Source organism: Microtus oregoni, unplaced genomic scaffold (assembly GCF_018167655.1).
Source record: "Microtus oregoni isolate MIOR12 unplaced genomic scaffold, Mior012 000006F_ref0000085, whole genome shotgun sequence".
Taxonomy (NCBI): Eukaryota; Metazoa; Chordata; class Mammalia; order Rodentia; family Cricetidae; genus Microtus; species Microtus oregoni.
In genome coordinates, this window is record NW_024543065.1 from 39,380,385 (window position 1) to 39,404,043 (window position 23,659).

The 23,659-nt window shown below is 38.1% G+C and overlaps 1 protein-coding gene across 1 annotated transcript; it reads right to left on the minus strand.

Moving 5' to 3' along the window:
* Positions 1 to 4,765: 4,765 nt before the first annotated feature.
* LOC121449148 (vomeronasal type-2 receptor 116-like) lies at positions 4,766 to 21,881 on the minus strand. Its single transcript, XM_041653388.1, is given in 6 exon segments — positions 4,766 to 5,685; positions 9,208 to 9,331; positions 13,285 to 13,512; positions 14,890 to 15,702; positions 15,977 to 16,268; positions 21,685 to 21,881. Coding segments are annotated over 6 exon segments (2,574 nt in total).
* Positions 21,882 to 23,659: the final 1,778 nt, after the last annotated feature.

Here is a 23,659-nt window from a genome sequence, read left to right on the forward strand (position 1 = left end):
GCTATAGGATAGGGTCATTTCAGGTTCACTATCCTCAGCTGCCCAAGGAACTAACTGGGAACCTCGGCTTGGGCCTCTGGGAGCCACTCTAGGTTCAAGTCTCTTGCCAACCCTAAGGTGGCTCCCTTAACTAAGAATTGTGCTTCCGTGCTCCCCTGTCCAACCTTCCTTTATCCCAATCCTCCTTTTTCCCCAAGATCCCCCCAGTCTCCCCTTCTCCCTTTTCTCTCCCCATCTCCCCTTACCCTCATCACACCCCACCCCCAAGATCTCAATTTTCTCCCCGGCAATTTTGTCTACTTCCCATAGCCAAGAGGACAACTCTGTTTTTCCTTTGGTTCACCTTCTTACTTAGCTTCTTTGGGATCACCGATTGTAGACTCCGTGACCCTTGTTTATGGCTAGAAACCAATTATGAATGAGTACATCTCATATTCATCTTTTTGGTTCTGGGTTACCTCACTCAGGATAGTGTTTTCTATTTCCATCCATTTGCATGCAAAATTTGAGAAGTCATTGTATTTTACCACAGCGTAGTACTCTAATGTGTAGATATTCCACACTTTCTTCATCCATTCTTCCATTGAAGGGCATCTAGGTTATTTCCAGATTCTGGCTATTACAAATAATACTGCTATGAACATAGTTGAACAAATGGAAGCAGAGTGGGAAATCAGAGAATCTTCACCTTTCACGATAGCCACAAACAGCATAAAATATCTTGGGGTAACTCTAACCAAGGAAGTGAAAGATCTATTTGACAAGAACTTTAAGGCATTGAAGAAAGAAACCGAGGAGTATACCAGAAAATGGAAGGACCTCCCTTGCTCTTGGATTGGGAGGATCAACATAGTAAAAATGGCAATTCTACCAAAGGCAATTTATAGATTCATTGCAATCCCCGTCAAGGTCCCATCAAAATTCTTCACAGATCTTGAGAGGACAATAATCAACTTTACATGGAAAAACAAAAACCCAGGATAGCCAAAACAATCCTATACAATAAAGGATTGTCTGGAGGCATTACCATCCCTGACTTCAAACTCTTTTACAGAGCTACAGTGATGAAAACAGTGTGGTACTGGCATAAAAACAGAGAAGTCGACCAATGGATTCGTATAGAAGACCCGTATTTTATATAAAGAAATCAAGAAACTAGACTTTAAAATGCTAATTAACCCAATTAAAAAATGGGGCACTGAACTGAACGGAGAATTCTCAGCAGAGGAAATTCAAATGGCCAGAAGACACTTAAGGTCATGCTCAACCACCTTAGCGATCAGGGAAATGCAAATCAAAACACCTTTGAGATATCATCTTACACCTGTCAAAATGGCTAAATAAAAAACTCCAATGATAGCCTTTGCTGGAGAGGCTGTGGAGGACGGGGTACTCTCATCCATTGCTGGTGGGAATGCAATCTTGTGCAACCACTTTGGAAATCGGTGTTTTGGTTTCCAGGAAATTCGGGATCAACCTACCCCTGGACCCAGCAATACCACTCCTGGGAATATACCCAAGAGATGCCCTATCATATGACAAGAGCATTTGTTCAACTATGTTCATAGCAGCAAATTCTTGAGAATTTCCATGGTGCCATGTTTCTCCCAAACCCTTTCCTGGTTCCTTCAATCAAGATATTTCTATTCTTGCTCTCCCTCACTGCCCTTCCCCCTTCTTGAGCATCCTGTTCCCTCATATTCCCTTTTCCCTCTCTTTCTCTCTTCTCACACCCCTTCAATCCTTCCTCCATATTCCCAAGAGTTTCAGGAGATCTTGTCTCTTTTCCAAACCCAGGAAGATCCATTTATGTCTCTGTTAGGGTTCTCCTTGTTACCTAGCTTCTCTAGGATCATGGGCTATAGACTGGTTATACTTTGATTTACCTGTAATATTCACTCATGCGTGAGTATATACCATGGTCATCTATCTGGGTCTAGGTTATGTCACTCAGAATGTTTTTTTTCTAATTCCATCTATTTGAATGGCAATTTCAAGATTTCATTCTTTGTAACTCTGAGTAATAATCCTTTGTGTAAATATACCATAATTTCTTTATCTATTCTTCAGTTTAGGGGAACCTAGGTTGTTTGCAGGTTCTGGGTATTACAAATAATGATGTCATGAACATAGTTGAGCAAATGTTCTTGTGGTAATAGTATGTATCCTTTGGGTATATTCCCAAGAATATATTGCTGGGTCTTGAGGAAGATTTTCCAAACAACAACAATGTTTTACAAAGTGGTTATCCAAGATTGTACTCTCACCAGTAATGGAGGAGGGTGTCTCTTACTCTGAATCCTCTCCAACATGAGCTGTCTTTGGTGTTGTTGATCTTAGCCATTCTGACTTGTATAAGATACTATCTCAGAGTCATTTTGGTTTTCATTTTCTTGATGGCTAAGAATGCTGAGCAATTCCTTAATTGTCTTTTGGCTATTTGCAGTTCAGCTGTTGATTATGCTCTGTTTAGATCTCTACCCAATTCTTATTAATTATTTTATAATTTGGTGTCTAGTTTTTATATAGATCTTGAGATCCGTCCTCTGTCCGATGTGGTTCTAATGCAGATATTTTCCCATTCAATACACTACCATTAAGTCTTGGTGATTGTGTCTTTTGCCTATAGCAGCTCTTTAGTTTCAAGTGGTCCCAATTATTAATTGGTGCTCTCAATGTCTATGCTACTGGGGTTACATTTAGGAAGCGTTCTCCTGTGCCCATTATTTCATTGCTACTTCTCATATCCTCTTCAATGAGTTTCAGTGTGACTGGATATATGTTGAGGTTTTTGACCATTTATACATGTTTTGTACATGGGGTAGATGAATCTGTTTGCATTCTTTTACATACTGACATTCAGTTATGCCAGCACCATTTTTTGGAAGATGCTTTCTTTTGTATGTGGGAGGTCCTTCTGTCTGCATGTTGCTTTTGTTGGTTAATGAATAAAGAACTACTTTTAGCTCATGGCAATAAAGAACAGAACTAGGTGGGGAAAGCTAAGCTGTATGCTGGGGAAAAGAAGGGTCGACTCAGAGAGAAACCATCAAGCCTCTGAAGATAGAAACTGGGAACTTTATCCAGTAAGTCACAGCCTCATGGCGAAATACAGATGAATAGAAATGGGTTAAATTAATATAAGAGTTAGTCAATAAGAAGCTAGAGCTAATGGGCAAGAAGTGATTTAATTAATACAGTTTCTGTGTGATTATTTTGGGTTTAAGCTATCCTGGTGGCCTGAAAATAACAAGTAGCCTCCCCTTCTTCCAACACTTTTTCCATTGTATAATTTTAGCTTCTTTGTCAAAAATCAGGTGTTCATAGGTGTGAGGAATAATGTCAGGATCTTTGTTTCATTTCCATTGGTCTACCTGTCTGATTTTATTGTAGCGAGCTGCATGGTGTCACACCTGATGGAGATGTATAATCAACTCCTGAGATGGCTAAGGCCTGCTATGATCACGCAATGATTATCAGCTGGCTGCATATGCGTGAACCTATGGGCAGTGCCCACTTGGAAGTTCAGGGTTGGCAGCCCATGCCTACTAAAGGGCTGGGAGAGGTTTGCCCGGAGAGAGGTGAGGGAAGTAGAGAGAGAGAGGTCAAGGAGAGAGAAAGAGAGAGGAAAAGGAGAGAGAGAGAGGAGAGAGGGGAAGAGAGAGAGAAAGTGAATAAAGTCCTGGAATAAACTGAAGTGAGAAGAGCTCCGGTGGTCGCGTCATCCTTGCTGGTCGAGGTGGGACACGGCATTTTATGTCAATACCAAGCCTTTTTTATTACTGTAGCTCTATAGAAAAGCTTGATGTCAGGGATGGGAATTCCTCTGGACGTTTCTTTCTTGTAGAGAACTGTTCTGGTCATTCTGGATTTTTTACTTTCCCATAGAAAACTATTTTGCGGTGAGAGATAGAAGCGGTGGATAAAATAGCATAAAGGGATTATGGGAAGGAGTATGGAAGAATAAAGGAATAAAGGCAGGAGAAGCCATAATCAGGGACTATTATGTGGGAAATTATTTTTAATGAAGGGAAAAAAATAAGCCAGTGTTCCATTTCAGTGATTTATAAATTCAATTCTATAATTTATTTTAACTTCAATTAGGAGTATGTTTGTTTTCTGAGTGTGTTATTATGTGCACATCGGAATGTAGGTGTTCTTGGAAGTCAGAAGAGTGTAATTCTTTCATTAGAGCTATTGTTATAGCGACTGCAAGTTGTGGGGAATGGATAGTGAACTCATTTCCTCAGAAAAAGCACACATGAATTTAAATGCAGAAAAACAATTCTTCTTCCTCAATATCCATTACATCTATTTATCATACACTTTTCTCTGTCCTAAATTCTACTCCTCTAACTCCTAGGATGCAATGGCATTCACTTTTCTTGCTCCAAAAATGAGCCTATTAGTTTTACCATCTGATAGCAATATTTAACTCTACTAAAAGCTTTCTCTGTTTTCATTTGCATTCAAAGTTCCACATTCACTCCTTTATCAGTAGAATCACTTAGCATTTATTTTAATGTTGCTGGGGAATTGAGGAATAAAGGAATACATCTCTTGTACACTAATTGTAAAAAATTGAATCTTATAAAATAATTGGCTGTGTGGGTGATTATAGATCACAGTGTACAGAAAAGTAGTATACATGACACTGCTGTGCCTCATTATTAGAAAAACTGATAAGAATCACTAGCCATTCATACAGTTTGCACTGTATTGTATTAGGTGGTTCTGAAAAAATTCTGTAGTTGTCAGATACAATTTATGAAATGTGTGTTCAGCAAGATGTTTTCTCCCTTAACTTTTGAAGAGAATTTCTCTCTGGTCTTAACAAAATTATGTAGCACTTGGGGATAAAAATGCATCCCAGTAGGCCTGCACTGGAAGCCAAGATGGACAAGACCTCCACAACCACCATTATCTTTCCCTTGGTGCTGTGGTAGACAGGGAGAAAGGTGATCCAGACACTGCAAAACAACAGCATGCTGAAGGTCAGCAACTTGGCTTCATTGAATGTGTCAGGGAGATTCCTGGCCAAGAAAGCAACAATGAAGCTCACGAATGCAAGGGAGCCATGGTATCCCAGGACACAGTAGAATGCAGTAACTGAGCCCTTGTTGCAAACAATGATGATCTGACCATGCTCAGAGTGCACATCTTTGTCAATATAAGGAGGAGAAAATTGCAGCCAGATTGTACAGAGAATAATTTGGATGAGCGTACAGATGGCAATGACATAGTTGGGAACACCAGAAATCAGAAAATACCTCATCCTTGTTCCAGGAACTGTTACTTTGAAAGCAAGCAGCACAGTCACTGTTTTGGCCAATACAGTTGAAACAGCCACAGTGAATACAACTCCAAATGTGATTTGTTGCAGAACACAGGTAGCTGAGTTGGGATGCCCAATGAAAAGCAAGGGACACAGGAAACAGAAGATGAGTGAAATTAGCAAGATGTAGCTGAGATTCTGGTTGTTGGCCTTCACAATGGGAGTGTCATGATGCTTCACAAATATCCCAAGAACCACAGTTGTGAATGCAGAGAAGAACAAGGCCATTAAGGTAAGAACCATCCCTAAGGTGTCATTGTAGTTCAGGAAGACCACAGCTTTTTGAATACACTGGTTCTGCTCTCTGTTGGCATACTGGTCCTCTGGACACCTCACACATTTATCCACATCTTCTGGAGACAGAAAAGCATGATTACTACAACTTCTGCCATTTATTGACCGAATATTTCTATTCAGTGTGTTGAGTAAACATTGCAATATCTACATCTTTGCTGATGATGTAGCTGAGAGACCCAGCTGCATAGCAATACTTTCATTTCAGAATATTCATTATATTTATGGAAAATGAAATAAAATAATATGTTATCTATTTAACTATGTGTTGATGATACCATTTTATATTTTCAGAAAACACAGATTATTTTCAGTGCTTTCTAAATGCTATGATGAGTTGACTGAAACTAGTGAGTTTACAGAGATTAAAATGATTAATCACTGTATTGCACAGAGTGTATTTTAATATCTCAGATCCCATGGTTATAGAGATTTTTGATGTCTTTCTGTTTTATAAATGGTTTTCCTGAAATAGATGGAGATCATGTCTTCTATATGACAAGTTATGTGATACATTTTCTAATATAAATTCACCAGCCCGAACACACTGATATATACGAAACAGGAAACAGAATCTGTAGGGACCCTTGGAGTCTGTAAACAAAATACTAAGATCAAGTTTACAACTAAAAGGAGATTGATTTGTCCAAGAGGACAATGGGTAGGGAAAAAGAATCAAAGACAGGAGATAGATAGTGAATATGAGTATGTCAAAAAGAGAGGAGGAAAGGGGTTTTGGTCAAGGAGGACATAGCACTGTCTCTGGTTAGAGGAGACAGGTGTGGCCAGTATAAAAATAGCAGTTTATAAAGGTAAAAGCAGAACCCCCTGATAGGACAAATAATTTAATTTTGATTAAACAGGTTAATTTGGACAGTCATAAAACACTTTTTTTGCTCACTGGACTTCAATAGCATTTAATTGGATATCTTATAGTTTGGAGGCTAATTCCATTATTATGATCCTGGGACATGCAATTATGGAGGAAGACATGGTGCTGGAGAGGGAGTTGAGTATTCTAGGTTTGATCCATAGGCAACGGGAAGTATATGGTCTCACTGTGAATGGCCTTCCCTATGAAAGTACAAGAAGCTTAGAGATCACCAAATAGACTGGATCAAAAAAATACCCCTTGCCATAAAATAATCAAAACACAAAACATACTGAATAAAGAAAGAATATTAAGAGCTTCAAGGAAGAAAGTCTAGTAACATAAATAGGTAAACCTATCAGAATTACACTCGACTTCTCAAAGGAAACCATGAAAGCCAGAAGGTCTTGGATAGATGTGCTGCAGACCCTAACAGACCATGGATGCAAGCACAGGCTACTATACCCCACAAAGCTTTCTTTCACCATCGATGGAGAAAACAAGATATTCCAGAACAAAAACAGATTTAAACAATATGTATACACAAACCCAGCCTTACAGAATGTACTAGAAGGAAAACCACAACCCAAGGATGTCAACAACACCCACAATAGCACAGACATCTGACAACCCTCCACCAACACAACTCAAAGAGGGGAAACACACAAAGACTACCACCGGAAAAAAAATAATTGGAGTTAACAACCACTGGTCATTAATATCGTTTAATAGCAATGGATTCGATTCACCAGTAAAAAGGCACAGGTTCAGAGAATGGTAATGAAAACAGGACCCAACATTCTGCTGTTTACAAGAAACACACCTCAACCTCAAAGACAAAGATTATTTCAGAGTATAGGGTTGGCAAAAGATTTTCCAATCAAACAGACCTAGGAAACAAGTGCGTGTGGCTATCCTAATATCTTACAAAATTTATTTCAAACTAAAATCAGTCAGAAGAGATGCAGAATGGCACTTTATACTCATAACAGGAAAAATTCATCAAAGATGAAGTCTCAATCCTGAATATCTATGCCCCTAATATAAAAGCACCGACATATGTAAAAGAAACATTACTAGAACTCAAATCACACATCAAACCACACACACTAATAGGAGGAGATTTTAACACTCCTCTCTCACCAATCACAGGACAACCAGGTAGAAACTTACCAGAGAAATAAGAAAACTAACAGATGTTATTAATCAAATGGACTTAAGAGACATCTATAGAACATTCCACACTTGTGTAGAATTTGGTCACTATGTTGTATGACTGTCAAAGCTGTTTCTTTGAGAAAAGTCCAGCTAATACAGACTTTCAAGGAATCAAAGATGTATGTCATGGTATGAAGCACAATTAGTAAAAACTCTGGGTCAGAAATTGGGGTTCAACCTGAAGATCTGAAAAGCAAAACACCCAGTCACTGGCTCTTACCTTGACCTCAGTCTGAAATGGCAATCTCATAAAAAGACTGGGTCTGAGACCTATCTTCCCACCCCATTTTATATTTCAGTCTAGGTTTGGGATTAATAGCATGCAACGCTGGGATAAAGGCATGTAAAACCCAATTTCTATATTAACCAGGGTGGCTACTGAGATTAAAGGTGTTTTTTCTTACCATAATCTCTTCTATAACGCTTAAAAGTAAAACAGTTTTACCCTCATATCTTCAGACAGTCTTTATTTATTAAAGTACAGTTGAAATGCGTCTACAGTTCCCTTTTTTTGTCAAAAAAATAATAAAAAAAATAAAAAAATAATAAAAAAGGCTATCATTAATATAAAAACTATATACAATAAGTACAATGACTATATATAATATATACAGGGAAGAAATATATCCACAATATCGAGTCCATTTTCATTTGACATATTGAGAAAAAAATATTTAGTATGTAGCTTATCCTGGTGAGTCCAAAGGCTTATAGCTAATTTACTTTCTGTCAACAACTTACTTTTGCCACAAAGAAAGTAAACTCCATGTGGAGTTTATTCAATATCCATTATGTTCTCTGGAATAGATTGTTCTGCTCTATATTCCTAAACTGTTGATAATACTAATTTTCAAGGACTAGAAATTAGCTTTACATTGTTCAACGAGCCGTATAGGTACCATACCTTGAACAAGATTCAAAATGCACGTACAATATGCTTTCACAAAATTAATCTCAAATTTGTATCAATATACAAAATTGGTATAAATATTCAAAATTTGTATACAATATACAAAAATAAAACAAATGTGAAATACGTTAAACTAACAGACCATGTCTGAGAACTGTCCATCTTTCTCTCTAAGGCTCTGACTAAAAGCATATAGCACTGGGATTAAAGTTATGCAACCCCTGATTTCTATATCAGCTAGGGAAATGACTGGGATTAAACATGCATACCATTGTGGCTACTGGGATTAAAGGTGTATGTTACCATAATTTGGTCTGTAAGGCTTATTGCTGGGACTGTATTACTCTTAGATCTTCAGACAGTCATTATTTATTAATATACAATTGAAATGCCACTACAATGGTATAACAAGTTTTTAAAAATGAATTTGTTAATAATCATAGTCCTATAAAAATTAACTTAGAAAAGTAATATATTTTATTTCTTCAATTGTCTTTTGGTCCATTTGATCTACTCAGTAAGACTGAGAGAAGATGATCTATGTGATGTGAAGGATTTATCTCACTAGCAAACACTCACTTGTCTCATTAGAAACTTCATTTTGTGGGCAGGGGCTGCAATCAAAGCAGCAGGTTGCCATTCCCTCCTGCCAGAATTTTCTGAATCCGGGAAGACAATCAGCACTGCACACAGAGGGCGGCATCTGTGAAAAATCAGATACATACTGGTGTCAGGAGTTTTACCTACTTATATAAATATATTTCATTATCATGTTGATATACTAATTAGCTAGTATTATATACACCAAAAGAGTTATCAGATTAGGCTTAATACATTTTATAATACCACGCATACAAATGTATGGAAACAAACTGATGTAAATTTGAGTAACTACCCACACCTAGAAATTTAGGAGGAAGAATGGGTTTTTTTTTTGATATGAACAAACACTGTAGAGCTTACAAAGTGGTTTTTTTACTTAATTTTCATCACAGTGACACAAAGTACTTTAATAAGTTAGAGTGAACCTTAACTGAAATATTTCTCTCCATTGAATTAGCCTGCTGTCAAATTATTTAAGCATTTTATTAATGGGTAATTGATATAGGACTGCCCTTTCCACTGTTGGCAGTGCTGTGCCTAGTCAGGGCTGTGTGAGAATTCAGAAAAAAACAGTAAGCTATATTCCTGCAGATTCTGATATTAAATGCAGTCTTCATACGCCTGCCTGCCTTGTCATTTCTTTGCTGTAATTCATGATCCCAATCAAACCTTCTCCTCAATAAGATTTTGGTCAATATTTAATCACAGCACCCTCACAGAAAGCTAAGATGAACAGATATCTGGAATAGGAGATTAGCTCTTAAAATATCAGATAGCACACATGTACTCTAAAAAACAGCACTGCAGAGCATGACATATTACAAAGAAAAATACAGCTAAATAGCCAGAGTGAGGAAGGGCATAATGGATATCTATTGAGCTGGAAAGAATGGTGTTTCCTGAAGTGCAAAGGCTTTACAAATCCTCCACATATTTGAGGAACTTGAGTAAAAGTTTGATTTGAATTATTTGTTCTCTTGATGACCAATTTCTTGAGATTTTTGTATATTTTGGAGACCAGACCTCTGTCTGATGTGGAGTTAGTGAAGATTTTTTTCCTATTCTGCAGGATGTTGTTTTATATTATTGACAGTGTCCTTTGCTTTACAGACGCTATTGAGTTTCAGGAGGTCCAATTTATTAATTGTTTCTCTCAGTGTCTGTACTGCTGGGGTTATATTTAGGATGTGGTCTCCTTTGTCATTGCATTCAAATGTACTTTCGACTTTCTCTTCTATAAGGTTTGATATTTTTGGCTTTATGATGATAGTACAACTGTAAAAATGGTAAAGATCCAAAACACTGATGACTACTTGTGCTGGAGAGGTGTGGGGTAAAGGGAGCACTTTTGAATTGCTGGTGGGAATGCAAGATGGTAAAACCCGTTTGGAAGCCAGTATGATAATTTCTCAGAAAAGTAGGAAATAAAACCTTCCCTAAAACCCAGTAATACCACTTTGGGGTATTTATCCAAAGATGCTCAATTGTAACCACAAGGACATATCATCAGCTATATCCATAGGAGCATTGTTTGTCATCCCAGAACCTGGAAAGAGCCTAAATGCCCCTTACCAAAGAATGAATTTAAAAAAGGTGCATATCATCATAGAACCTTCATCTGGTGATGGATGGAGATAGAGACAGAGACCCACACTGGAGCACTGGACTGAGTTCCCAAGGTCCCAATGAGGAGCAGAAGGAGGGAGAACATGAGTAAAGAAGTCGGGACCACGAGGGGTGCACTCACCCACTGAGACAGTGGAGCTGATCTATTGGGAGCTCACCAAGGAGAGCTGGACTGTGACTGAAAAAGCATGGGATAAAACTGGACTCACTGAACATGGCGAACAATGAGGGCTGATGAGACGCCAAGGACAATGGCACGGGGTTTTGAACCTACTTAATGTGCTGGCTTTGTGGGAGCCTAGCCAGTTTGGATGTTCACCTTCCTAGACCAGGATGGAGGGGGGAGGACCTAGGACTTACCACAGGGCAGGGAACCCTGACTGCTCTTTGGACTGGAGAGGGAGGGGGAAAGGAGTGGGGGGAGGGGGAGGGAAATGGGAGGCTGGGAGGAGGTGGAAACTTGTTTTAGTTTTCTTTACTCCTTTTCTCAATAAAAAAAAGGTGGTACATTTTCACAATGGAGTTGTACACAGCAGAAAAAAATAACATCTTAAAAATTTCAGGAAAATGGATGGAGCTAGGAAACATTTTTTGAGTTAGGTAACCCAGACACAGAAAGACAGTTATCATATGTACTCCCTCAGAAGTGGTTTTTATAAATTAATTAATTTAAGATTTCTGTCTCTTCCCCACCACCAACTTCCATTTCCCTCCTGCTCCCCCAATCAAGTCCCCCTCCCTCGTCAGCCCAAAGAGCAATCAGGGTTTCCTGACCTGTGGGAAGTTCAAGGACCACCCACCTCCATCCAGGTCTAGTAAGGTGAGCATCCAAACTGCCTAGGCTCCCACAAAGCCAGTACATGCAGTAGGATCAAAAACCCATTGCCATTGTTCTTGAGTTCTCGGAGTCTTCATTGTCCACTTTGTTCAGCGAGTCCGGTTTTATCCCATGCTTTTTCAGACCCAGGACAGCTGGCCTTGGTGAACTCCCGATAGAACATCCCCATTGTCTCAGTGTGTGGGTGCACCCCTTGCAGTCCTGAGTTCCTTGCTGTGCTCTCTCTTCTTCTGCTCCTGATTTGGAGCTTGAGATTTCTGTCCGGTGCTCCAATGTGCGTCTCTGTCTCCTTTCATCGCGTGATGAGGTTAATATTCAGGAGCATGCCTATATGTTTTTCTTTGGGTTCTCCTTCTCATTTAGCTTCTCTAGGATCACGAATTACAGGCTCAGTGTCCTTTATTTATCACTAGAAACCAAATATGAGTGAGTACATCCCATGTTCCTATTTTTGGGTCTGGCTTACCTCACTCAGGATAGTGTTTTCTATTTCCATCCATTTGTATGCAAAATTCAAGAAGTCCTTGTTTTTTACTGCTGAGTAGAACTCTAATATGTATATATTCCATACTTTCCTCATCTATTCTTCCATTGAAGGGCATCTAAGTTGTTTCCAGGTTATGGCCATTACAAACAATGCTGTTATGAACATAATAGAGCATATACTTTTGTTGTATGATAGGGCCTCTCTTAGGTATATTCCCAAGAGTTGTATTGCTGGGTCCAGAGGTAGGTTGATCCAGAATTTCCTGAGAAACTGCCACACTGCTTTCCAGAGTGGTTGCACACGTTTGCATTCCCACCAGCAATGGATGAGTGTACCCCTTTCTCCACAACCTCTCCAGCAAAGGCTATCATTGGTGTTTTTTATTTTAGCCATTCTGACAGGTGTAAGATGGTATCTTAAAGTTGTCTTGATTTGCCTTTCCCTGATCTCCCTTGCTGTTGGATTGGGAGGATCAACATAGTAAAAATGGCAATTCTACCAAAAGTGATCTATAGATTCAATGCAATCTCCATCAAAATTCTTCACAGATCTCGAGAAGACAATAATGAACTTTATATGGAAAAACAGAAGTGGTTTTTAAACAAGAAGCTAAGAAAACCAGCTTACAAACCACAATCACAGAGAAATTAGACAGCAATGAGGACGGTAGGAGAGACATACATAGATCTAATCTACACAGGAAGTAGAAAAAGACAAAATCTCCTGAGTAAATTGAAAGCATGGGTACTTTTGTGGGGAGGGTTGTATGTGAGAGGAAGAGCAGAGAGTGGAGCAGAGAAAAATGTAGTGCTCAATAAAAATCAATAAAAATATGGCACAGTAGTAACATTCATTATACATTATATATTAAAAAATAAAGATATTCTAGAATGATAAAAATTCATTGTACGCATATGTGAAATCCTTAAAGTATTAATAAAATGTCACATCAAAATTGGATGTAGAAACATACAATAGGAGGAATGTAAATGCTTTGTAATGTGACTAATTATTTTTAGTTCATTATAAGACAGCACAAATCAATCCCATTGTCTGTGTTACTGCTGTGTAATGCAAAAGAATGCAGTTAAGTCAGACCCACCTGTCTACTTCCTGTTGCATGCTCTATCATGTCTTCATATATATGCAGCTGTTGACCATATGGAAAATATGAGCTAAACTCTCCTATTTTCACCTTAAGTCCAAGACCATATGGGAAATTCCAAATATGAAAAATGTCATACTCTTCCTGAAGATTTTCTTTCTGGTTCATAATCATTCTGTCTCCAACTGGATTAGTGAGGCGTGTTTTCCTCAGAAAGGAATGCAGCTGAAAAAGATACACCATTCTATAGTGTGTGTGTCCTTTCTTGAATTCATAAAATGTATTTTATTTCATCTTAAAGGCAATATTACTGAAAGTGTCCAGAGGAGAAATAACAGTAAATCATGTGGACAAATAAAGTTATCATAATGTTCTAGAATATAAGTTCTTTCAGAAAAAAGCACCAAACAGAATCACAGACATATACGCGGATACAAAACACCAATATGAAAACACATACACATCATAAGAAAGAGAGACGGAGAAATCCAGTCAGAGATTCACTTCCACATAGACATACATAATGCATCTACATATTTCATACAGACATACACAAATGCCAACACTTACACATGAAAACAATGATACACACAGTGAAACATATGCACCAAAACAGACACACAAAAACAGAAAGCTGTGAAACACATAAAGAGGGCCACAAACACATGCACAAATTAAATTACAAATACACACAAGGAGACACTCACAGACAAAAACACCTAGAGAGCTATTGATATTGATGGATTTATGCTCATATACAAAGATAGATTGAGAGAAACAGACAGACAGACAAACAAAAACAAAGATATAATATGTTCAAACAATATACACAAGGAACCCAACACATATAAACATGCACTGAAGAAACACAGAAGTTATGCACAGACAAACTCCCATACAGAAAGACATTGGAACAAAAGAAATTTATTTTCAGTTCCTCAAACAGATAGATATGTGGATGTACAGAACCACACACACACACACACACACACACACACATACACACACACATACATTCACACACACACACACACACACACACACACACACTAACACAGATACAATAAGAGATACCCGGAAACACAAAAACGTGTAACCATATGCAAGGAGAACCAGGCATTCATACTTATGTACACAAATGTATGTCTTAATCGAAGAATGACACTGTTTACTGTGTAATTACTTTCACTCAGGATGAGAAATGAGGTCCCAAGTGCCTACAGTGTGAGCAGATTCAGTTTAGAACACTAGTGAAAATCATCTCATAAACGGATTATCACATATTTGAAAATAAATATGCAAGGATTCATCTTCTCATTAGGAAGAGGGTTAAGAAGGAAGGACTTGGGCTTACAGTTTTAGAATAGCTGTGGTGATAGTCAGGTACTCTGTAACAAAATCAGTGTATTTTTTACAAATTGTACCTTCCACACCATTAAGATTTATACCAGCATCCAGATTTACATTATTATGAAGAAAAATTTCCATAAAACTTTATATTGTATGAAATATTCCCTAATTTAGTAAATTGGAACATTTCACAGACATTTAAAGACATTGACATTGATGACATCAAATTTGATATTAAAGAGGAAACACTACCTTCAAGCAGTGAGCAAAATGTCCTTCTCCATTATCCATGGGTTGATTTTATACATGCTGAAGAAGCATTTCATGGAAGGCATGGGCCAGAGCATACACCGCATTATATATGTCATAACTCTCATCACTAAAGGCCATGTCAAAAGTCTGTGCCTTTAGCCATTGCAATGAGGCATTGGATAAGCAATTCTTCAGGGTTTTACACATAGAAGCTGAGACTTTGCAGTTCACGTTCATCCACTCCAGCCTGGCCAGGAATTCTTCTGTGTATTTGAGAGGGTTCAGTGTCTGGACAAATGTTTTAAAATGAGAAACCTCAGCATGATAATGTGCAAAAGTTATTTTCCCATTGAATGAATTACGTGGGAAGTCATTCTTAGTTGTAGTGCCATCCCACTGTGAGGTGGTGACCCATATTCTCTGTAAACATAGAGATCGCCACCTTCTAAAGGCCACAGCTAGAGAACTCTCTGGGTCACCATAAATGATAACTACATTTGTGGATGATGTCATGATTTGGTTATAATAAACTTCAACTCTTGTCAAGAATAAATGCATCTTGACTGGGATCAAACTCACAAAGGCAAAGCAGACTGTAACTTTTTCCATCTCTCCTCTTAATTGTGTGAGAAATTGAGTACCCTGATCATTGTCTGAGATGGCCAGTCCAATCCAGTTCCAGTTGAAGTAAAGCATCAAAGATATCATGGCCAGGGCTAAAGATGTGTCCTTGCCAGCAATCTGATACAGAAAGGGAAATTGTTCACGATTGCTCAGGATGGGATGGAAAGGTCCATAGGTAATCTGCAGGACCTACAACACAGGGAGCAGCATGAGGTAGCACATGTACATAAGAACTTGTAAACTTACTTTAGGTGTAGACTTCCTTAAAAAAACTCCTTATCTGTTACTTCTTCCCTCATCTCAATTTCAAAAAAGGAAATGAGACCCATCACAAATGAATAAAATTGTGAACGACACCGTTTAACACAAATTTGACAGTAGTATCCTACTTAGAATCTTCTTAGCAACTAGGATTATAAGAGCAGAGTTAGAATTTCTTGCAAAGTCACAACAAAAATCTCACCTGTTTAGGTACGATGAGGTTGAAGATAGACCCAACCATCACAGATGTTGCCAAATTTGGTCCTGTAAGCAGCACGAGACACATAGTCTGTTCATAACACATATAATTAGGGGGGAAATCACGAACTTCTTCAGACAAGTGAAAGTGACTATATAATTTTGTCCCAGTTGCACAACCACCCTCTGGACATTCAAATACAAATGATGAATTTGGCAGAAGATCAGGGTTCCTGTTGACTTCATCCATGGAAAAAGCTAAGGCCAGTATAAACTGGAAGTTTTTAGTTGTTGTTCTGTAAAAGGGTATGGTGATTAATATGGACAGAGATCTACATATGATCCTGAGTAGTCAATAGATGGATTATTATGTGCTGTACCATATTCTCAACCACTGCCAATAATGTTACAAGTGGCCTATGCTGTGAGATTAGAATAATATAAGTAGCTGGAAGCTCGTGAAAAGCTTTAAAAGTTCATTAGAGTGTATCTTCCACAAATAAAGAGAGGCATCAACACCTTTCAAAGAGTGTGATTTCAAGTTCTTATTTTAAAATGCTTACTCTAAAAATATAGACAATGGCGGAGGCTTTAACCAAACAATAAACCTATTCATATATGCATTTTGAAATCATTGATCAATGTGAAAAATTCAAGAGACGCCGGGCTGCTTGGCGCATGCCTTTAATCCCAGCACTTGGGAGGCAGAAGGAGGCAGATCTCTGAGTTCTAGATCAGCCTGGTCTATAAGAGCTAGTTCCAGGACAGGCTCCAAAACCACAGAGAAACCCTGTCTCGAAAAAAGCAAAAAAAAAAAAAAATTAAGAGACATGTGAGCCTATGAGTTTATCATATTTTCTCACGAAATAAACTAAATTTGATAAAACTGTCAAATAATGCCTGTTGAGTGTACAATAGTATGGGAAACACTTGGCTGTTATGCTTTCAATTCTTTATAAGCACTGGGCATTATAGTTAATATATGCCCTTGATCTTTGTGTTATTCTTTTTTTACTAATTTATCTAATGGAGGTGTAAAATTTAAATACCAATGATGTATTTTGTAAAGCTGTATGTATGTATTCAACATGTATATAGACAGTATTAATGTTAATTTGGGTAATTAATAGAGAATGGATTACAAGGTTTTGAATAACAATTTGCTACAGATTAGACTGGCCTCAAAAGTACAAAGATACACCAGCTCCAGGTTCTTCTTGCAGAGATTAAGGCCATGTACTACCTTCTAAGTACTATTCACCTAATTTATGTTTACACAGAATGTCATATATTCTAACTGGAGACTTCTGACCAGTTGTTTTTTATACTATAAAACTGCTTTGACTACATTTCCAGTTACACTAACACAACAATAGCATCCTACATTAATTTGTATATGTCAGTTTAACATATTTGTAAAATAGAAGATGATAAGTAATAAAATCTGAGGAAAATGTTTATGAGGCTTTCTGTAGTATGAGTGGGTAATAAGCAAGTTGGGAGTGAATGATACCAATTTGTGTTTATTTTTTTGGGGAAGAGCAGTAACTTCTGTCTCTTCCTAGTCATTTCATATAATCTTACCATTGAACATTAATCATACTTTTTCATTCTAAATGATTCACACAGTGTAAAATGAACCTATTTCCTGTAGTAATAAGAGCGGCGGGGCTGCGTCCCCAACACCCCAGTCGCCTGCACGGCTAGCTTATACCCGAAATAACAACACACAAACTGTATTCATTTAAACACTGCTTGGCCCTTTAGCCCTAGCCCTTACTGGCTAATTCTGTTATCCCGATCAACCCATCTCTAATAATCGGTGAGCACCGGTCTTACCGGGAAAGGTTCAGCATGTCTAACCTGGCGGCTTGCTTCATGGCGTGCGTCTGCCCGGGAGCGGGGCATGGTGTCTCTCTCAGGCGTCTGCTCCTGAGAGGAGAGCTGTGGAGTCTGACCTCACTTCCTCTTCCTCCCAGCATTTTGTTCTGTTTACTCCACCCACAGGGCCAAGCAGTTTCTTTATTGCTTAACCAATGAAATCAACAGATTGATATATGACACTCCCACATCAATTTCCCACTTAAATATTGTACTACTATGATTTCCTTATGTATTTACATATATATTTTCAAAATTATTTTTGAATATTTTTATTACCACACAGAAAAAGTGTCATTGAAAATTTTAGTAACACACAACAGGAATTGGAGACTAGATCTTGTGAAGCCCAAACACCAATTCCTTTCTCCCAAACATTAAGAAACATAAATCCCTTGAGCAGTTATAGTTCCCAGTGCACTAAATTTCTGTGTTTGATAACAACTATTAACAATACAAAAAATTAAAATGTGTGTAGTCTCCACATTGGTAAAATAAAGAGTTATAATTAGCAAAATTACTGAAAACAAATTTAAGAGGTACATAGGAAATAAGTCTCAGAAAATAAACAATTTAGATACAGAGAGACAATACCTTTGTTTTTAAAATAATGGCAAAGATGTGCTAGTATGTAAGTGCCCTATTCCCTCTCTAATGTGTTGCTAACAATCACACACCAGGGCTGTCAATCAAGGAAGTGAAAATGAAAGAGTCAATCACACCTTTCAAAGAATGAGAGCATATATTTCACAGTTCATAATTCCTTTTTTAGCAAAACTAGAATGAGAAGTGAACTTTGAGATTAAAGGGCAGTGATTTTAATGTATGTAAATGAAGTATGGAGAAATAGGAACACATATGATGTTTACAATGGACAGGTCTCTTGCTTCCAATCTTGATGCAGTTTGAGGATAATGGAATCACATCAGATCATTCAAGAGAGTAACTGTATACCTATGGGAAAACTCTTCACAGCTTGGTGTGTTACAAATATTAGTTGCCCTAGTACAAGCTTTAGAACCTACACATTGATGAATGTCCATCAATTATTGTAATCTATGGCATTTACTTGGGCCCACTTAGGATGATAATAACTGAAATAGAATGGGGTTTTATTTAATAAGTCATCTCCTGCTACAGTGTTGTATGTATATGTATTTCTGATCTTGATTAAAGCATTCTGTCTGTATAGCTCATCAAAAAATGTAATGTATAATTAGAGATACAGATTAATAGATAATCATATATAATAGTCAAAATTGCCCTCCCACCTGTACAAGCCTAGTAAACATGATACTTCCACCTGCCTAGGCAGAGAGTGCAGAGCCACGGACATAGTCTCATCCACTTGCCTTCCAACTCTGAGTGGGCACACAAACACCCAGGCCCAAAAATACTGTTGAAATGCTCCAAAGCCAGAGTTTGTGCTGGAAGCATGGCCCAGGAAGCTGCACTTCAAAACTGCTTGGCTTTTATTACTTGCTATGGACCAAACCAGGAAATTCTTTCCCAAAGAAGCCATGCCTCTGCCTGCCTTTAGCAAACAGAGCCCATCCAAGAAAATGCCACTACAAAACCATGCTTAATGCTGTTTTTTTTGGGTTTTTTTAAGCATTTTCAGGTTTTACATAGATTTAGTCCACAAGATTGGCAGATCAATTAGTTATTGCAAGGAACTGCTTGTATCCCACTTCTGACACCAGGTGATGTGGGAATCCTATCTGTGTACTGTGATTACCATTAATGAATAAAGAAACTCCCTTGACCTGTTGATAGGTCAGAACTTAGGTAGGAGGAGAAAATGGAACAGAATGCTGGGAGGAAGTAGGCAGAGTCAGAAGAACATCATGGAGCTGCTGCCACCAGAGACAGAGGCCTGAGAACTTTGCTGGAAAGCCACTGTCACATGGTGATACACAGAGTAATGGAGACATGCTAAATTAATATGTAAGAGTTAGCAAATAAGAAGCTAAAGCTAATGGGTCAAGCAGTGATTTAAATAATACTTTTTCTGTGTGATTATTTCAGGACTAAGATAGCCAGGTGACCAGAAACCACCAAGCAGACTCCTTCCAATAATGGGAGAGTGTTTTTATGAGTGTGGGCCAATGCCCATCTTTCAGTGGATATGCCTATAGAGAATTTAGGAAATATAAGACAAGTCTTTTCTGTAAATGGTATTATGTCTTTTTTTAAATATAAACTAAAAATTGATTTATTCTTTTTTTAAATTTATTTATTTATTAAAGATTTCTGTTTCTTTCCAGCCACCGCCTCCAATTTCCCTCTCCCTCCCCCAGTTAAGTTCCCCCCCCCATCCCGAAAAGCAATCAGGGTTCCCTGTCCTGTGGGAAGTCCAAGGAACCCCCACCTCCATCCAGGTCTAGTAAGTTGAGCATCCAAACTGCCTAGGCTCCCACAAAGCCACTACGTGCAGTAGGATCAGAAACCCATTGCCATTGTTCTTGAGTTCTCAGCAGTCCTCATTGTCCACTGTGTTCAGCGAGTCCGGTTTTATCCCAGGCTTTTCCAGACCCAGGCCAGCTGGCCTTGGTGAGTTCACAGTAGAACATCCCTATTGTCTCAGTGTGTGGGTGAACCCCTTGCGGTCCTGAGTTCCTTGCTCGTGCTCTCTCTCTTTCTGCTCCTGATTTGGACCTTGAGATTTCTGTCCTGTGCTCCAATGTGGGTCTCTGTCTCTGTCTCCTTTCATCGCCTGCTGAAGGTTAATATTCAGGAGGATGCCTATATGTTTTTCTTTGGGTTCTCCTAATTTAGCTTCTCTAAGATCACTAATTATAGGCTCAATGTCCTTGGTTTATGGCTAGAAACCAAATATGAGTGAGTACATCCCATGTTCCTCTTATTGGGTCTGGCTTACATCACTCAGGATAGTGTTATCTATTTCCATCCATTCATATAATGTACCAATCACACTTGCTTTTTATTTCTCCCAAGTCCACCCTCACACCCTTGTGCCCATCCCTAAAACTTACACGAATTTTTCAGTTTACAAAAGAGATAAAAGCTTTAGATAAGTTAGCATTAATCTGTACTGAACTCCACATTGTAGAAAAAGCAGCTAACAGGTGTCTATATAACAGCTGGAGTAGATTCACACCTTTGAGTCACAGCCAAATCTATAGCTTTGGGCTAAAACCCATGAACATTCTTTTCTCCTCTGTCCAGATTTGACACAGGCAGTTTTACCAGTCCGGCAGGTTTGTCTTATTAACAGGCTTCCTAGCAAAGGATAAACGGGTCTCAGGTGTAACTCTTACTATTCCTTTATTTAAAAGAACTTGCTTGGCAATGACTGCTCTCAGCAATGACTACTTGTGTCTCTGGCAAATGATTAAATGGGAAGAGAAAGGGTCAAAGTCTACGCTGAGGGTCTAAGTGATGAGGTGTATAAAAGTCTGAGGGTGTGAGAGCTTAGTATGTTCTAAGGGTCAGAGAAAATGCTTTACGGTGTGTCAATGCAAGTTGTCAAGGTCGAAGAAGATGATTTAAGATATATGAAAAATGGGAAATGGTTCGGATTTCTTTCCCCTTCTATGCTATTGTTAAACCAAGATTTCAAAAGTTCAGCATTTTAACATTGATCAATAGAGTTCTGATAAGCTGGTTGTGCGCTGACTACTTACAATTAGTCACAAGCTCAATAGTTTAAATGTCCAAACATAACATTTATACAACAAAAAAATTCTTACTTTAAAGAGACAGTGAACACTGTCCTATGGAAATAAAGGCCTGTGGATGTACAAATACTTCTATCCCCACATGAAATATTTATGATGACATTAACATAGAAAATTCAAAGAAACTTACTGTATATTCAGAATATGGTTGAAATAATCTTTCTCCACAGGCCGCTGCTCTGTTATAAGGTAGAAGACACAACCTGTCACCAAATCTTCATCCGTTTCTTTGTTCTCATACATTCTCCAAAAGCACCTGGGTTGAGTGAACCTGGACGCAAGAAGTGGAATGTTCAGGAAAAAGAAGAGAAAAATCAAAGCGACCATCTTTGTCCTCCTTGAAGCCTGGGCAGTGTTTCTTGTGAAGTGCTCTTCAGATCAGCATATTATATGGGTGCCCATATTTTCCCACCTACTTGTATTTCTGCAGCAAAAGCAGAGGCTATTTGTGTATTCATGATCCCTTTATTTCCCAGGTGATTCCTCGCCTCTGGGGAATCTTGGACACTTTCTTCCCCTATGGCTGTGCACCTGATATGCATATGATGCAAATATAATTCAGAAATATATATGAGGAAAATTCAGGTAGTTTCATGACATCATTTAATTTTGTGGAAATTATGGCTCCATGGGGGATGTCATTGTGAGAAAAATTTTGGCCATGACTGCCAGAACAATATTTTTATGTTAATGCCTTTAAAAATGATATCAGTGGCTTTCGTTAGATGATCCACATTGAGACAGGAAGGACACAAAAAGTCAAAATTCGTAGTTGCACACTTTGAATTCTCTCACAAAATCCCTGTCAGGGAACAAGAGTTCCATGGTTAGAGAAAGTGAGTTTCACACAGCTCGCACAGTGGGTTTATACTACAGGACTGACAGTAACAGAATATCTGACCAAATACTGTGCTTCCATTGTCTTGAGAACAAATAATCAGCTGCAATTCTAAATTTTTCTGAATCCTGCTGTTCTACAGTCATCCAAATCCCCATAGAATCAGTTACATTTATAGTGTTGTAAAATGTTTTTGAATATTCACCAAGATCACTACAGATTCTGTGTTCTACATTTCAAACACTCAATCATATCTATTATACTTCCTCCAAACAACAAAAAATAAATAGAAGATAAGGCAAATATTTTGTCTATAACATAATCTCCCTCATATCTCCCTCCATGAGTATCAGTTTTCATAGATCAATTAGTCATTTGACAAATTTTCCTGCTTTATCTGTGATTTACTACAGGTTTTTTCTCATTTTAGATTCTGTAGTGGTTGTGAATATGTCTTGTGAAAATCTGCAAAGGAAAGATACTGTGAAGTGACCATCAGCTCAAGGCATATTTTGCTTTCTTTTGCCTGAATTTAAGCAAGCTTTTTGAAATAAATTACATATTGACCATGATAGAATTTGCTCAGGACCAACATCTGGAAACATTCCAGGTTAGTTACTCATAAGTTCTTCTTATACCAATTTCCAACTCATCTCTTTTCGCTTGCCTTCTAGAACCTGCATTACCACTGTGAGGTTGCATTGATGAGTGTGAGCTGATGAGTCTCTTTCAGTGGATGGATATGGACTGCAGTAAAAGCAGAACAAAAATAGGCCAAGGAGGCCCAAAAATACTGGCTTATTTCCAAATTGACCAAAAGTCAGAGAGTTGAAACGTATCTCTATTCCTTCAAGGTTATTGTGTCTCTACCTCAAACAAAAGTCCCAAGTAGATTTAGATCAGAGAGTTCTGCTTTCTCAAGGTTATTCTCAACACGTGTTGCTAATAGCCAGTCCTTGTATTTCAGGAAAAGAGAGTAGATATGCTTCTACCTCAAACAAAAGTCTCAGGGTCCAACTAAGGTTCCATTTCCTTTAAAGAGGTATCATTGGATTCCAACTAGGGAGTAGTTTGCCTATAGAATGTTTTGAGATAGCAGCAGAATATTTAACTGTGGATATAGCCAAAGAACTTCAACTGCTCTATTCATTTTCTTGTATCATGATAATACAGTTTTTTTTTAAATCTTACTCATTCTTTTTGGAGCCTGGAATATTTTAACCAATTGGAAAGTATATGTAAGCAATTTCAGTACTTATTGGAACTC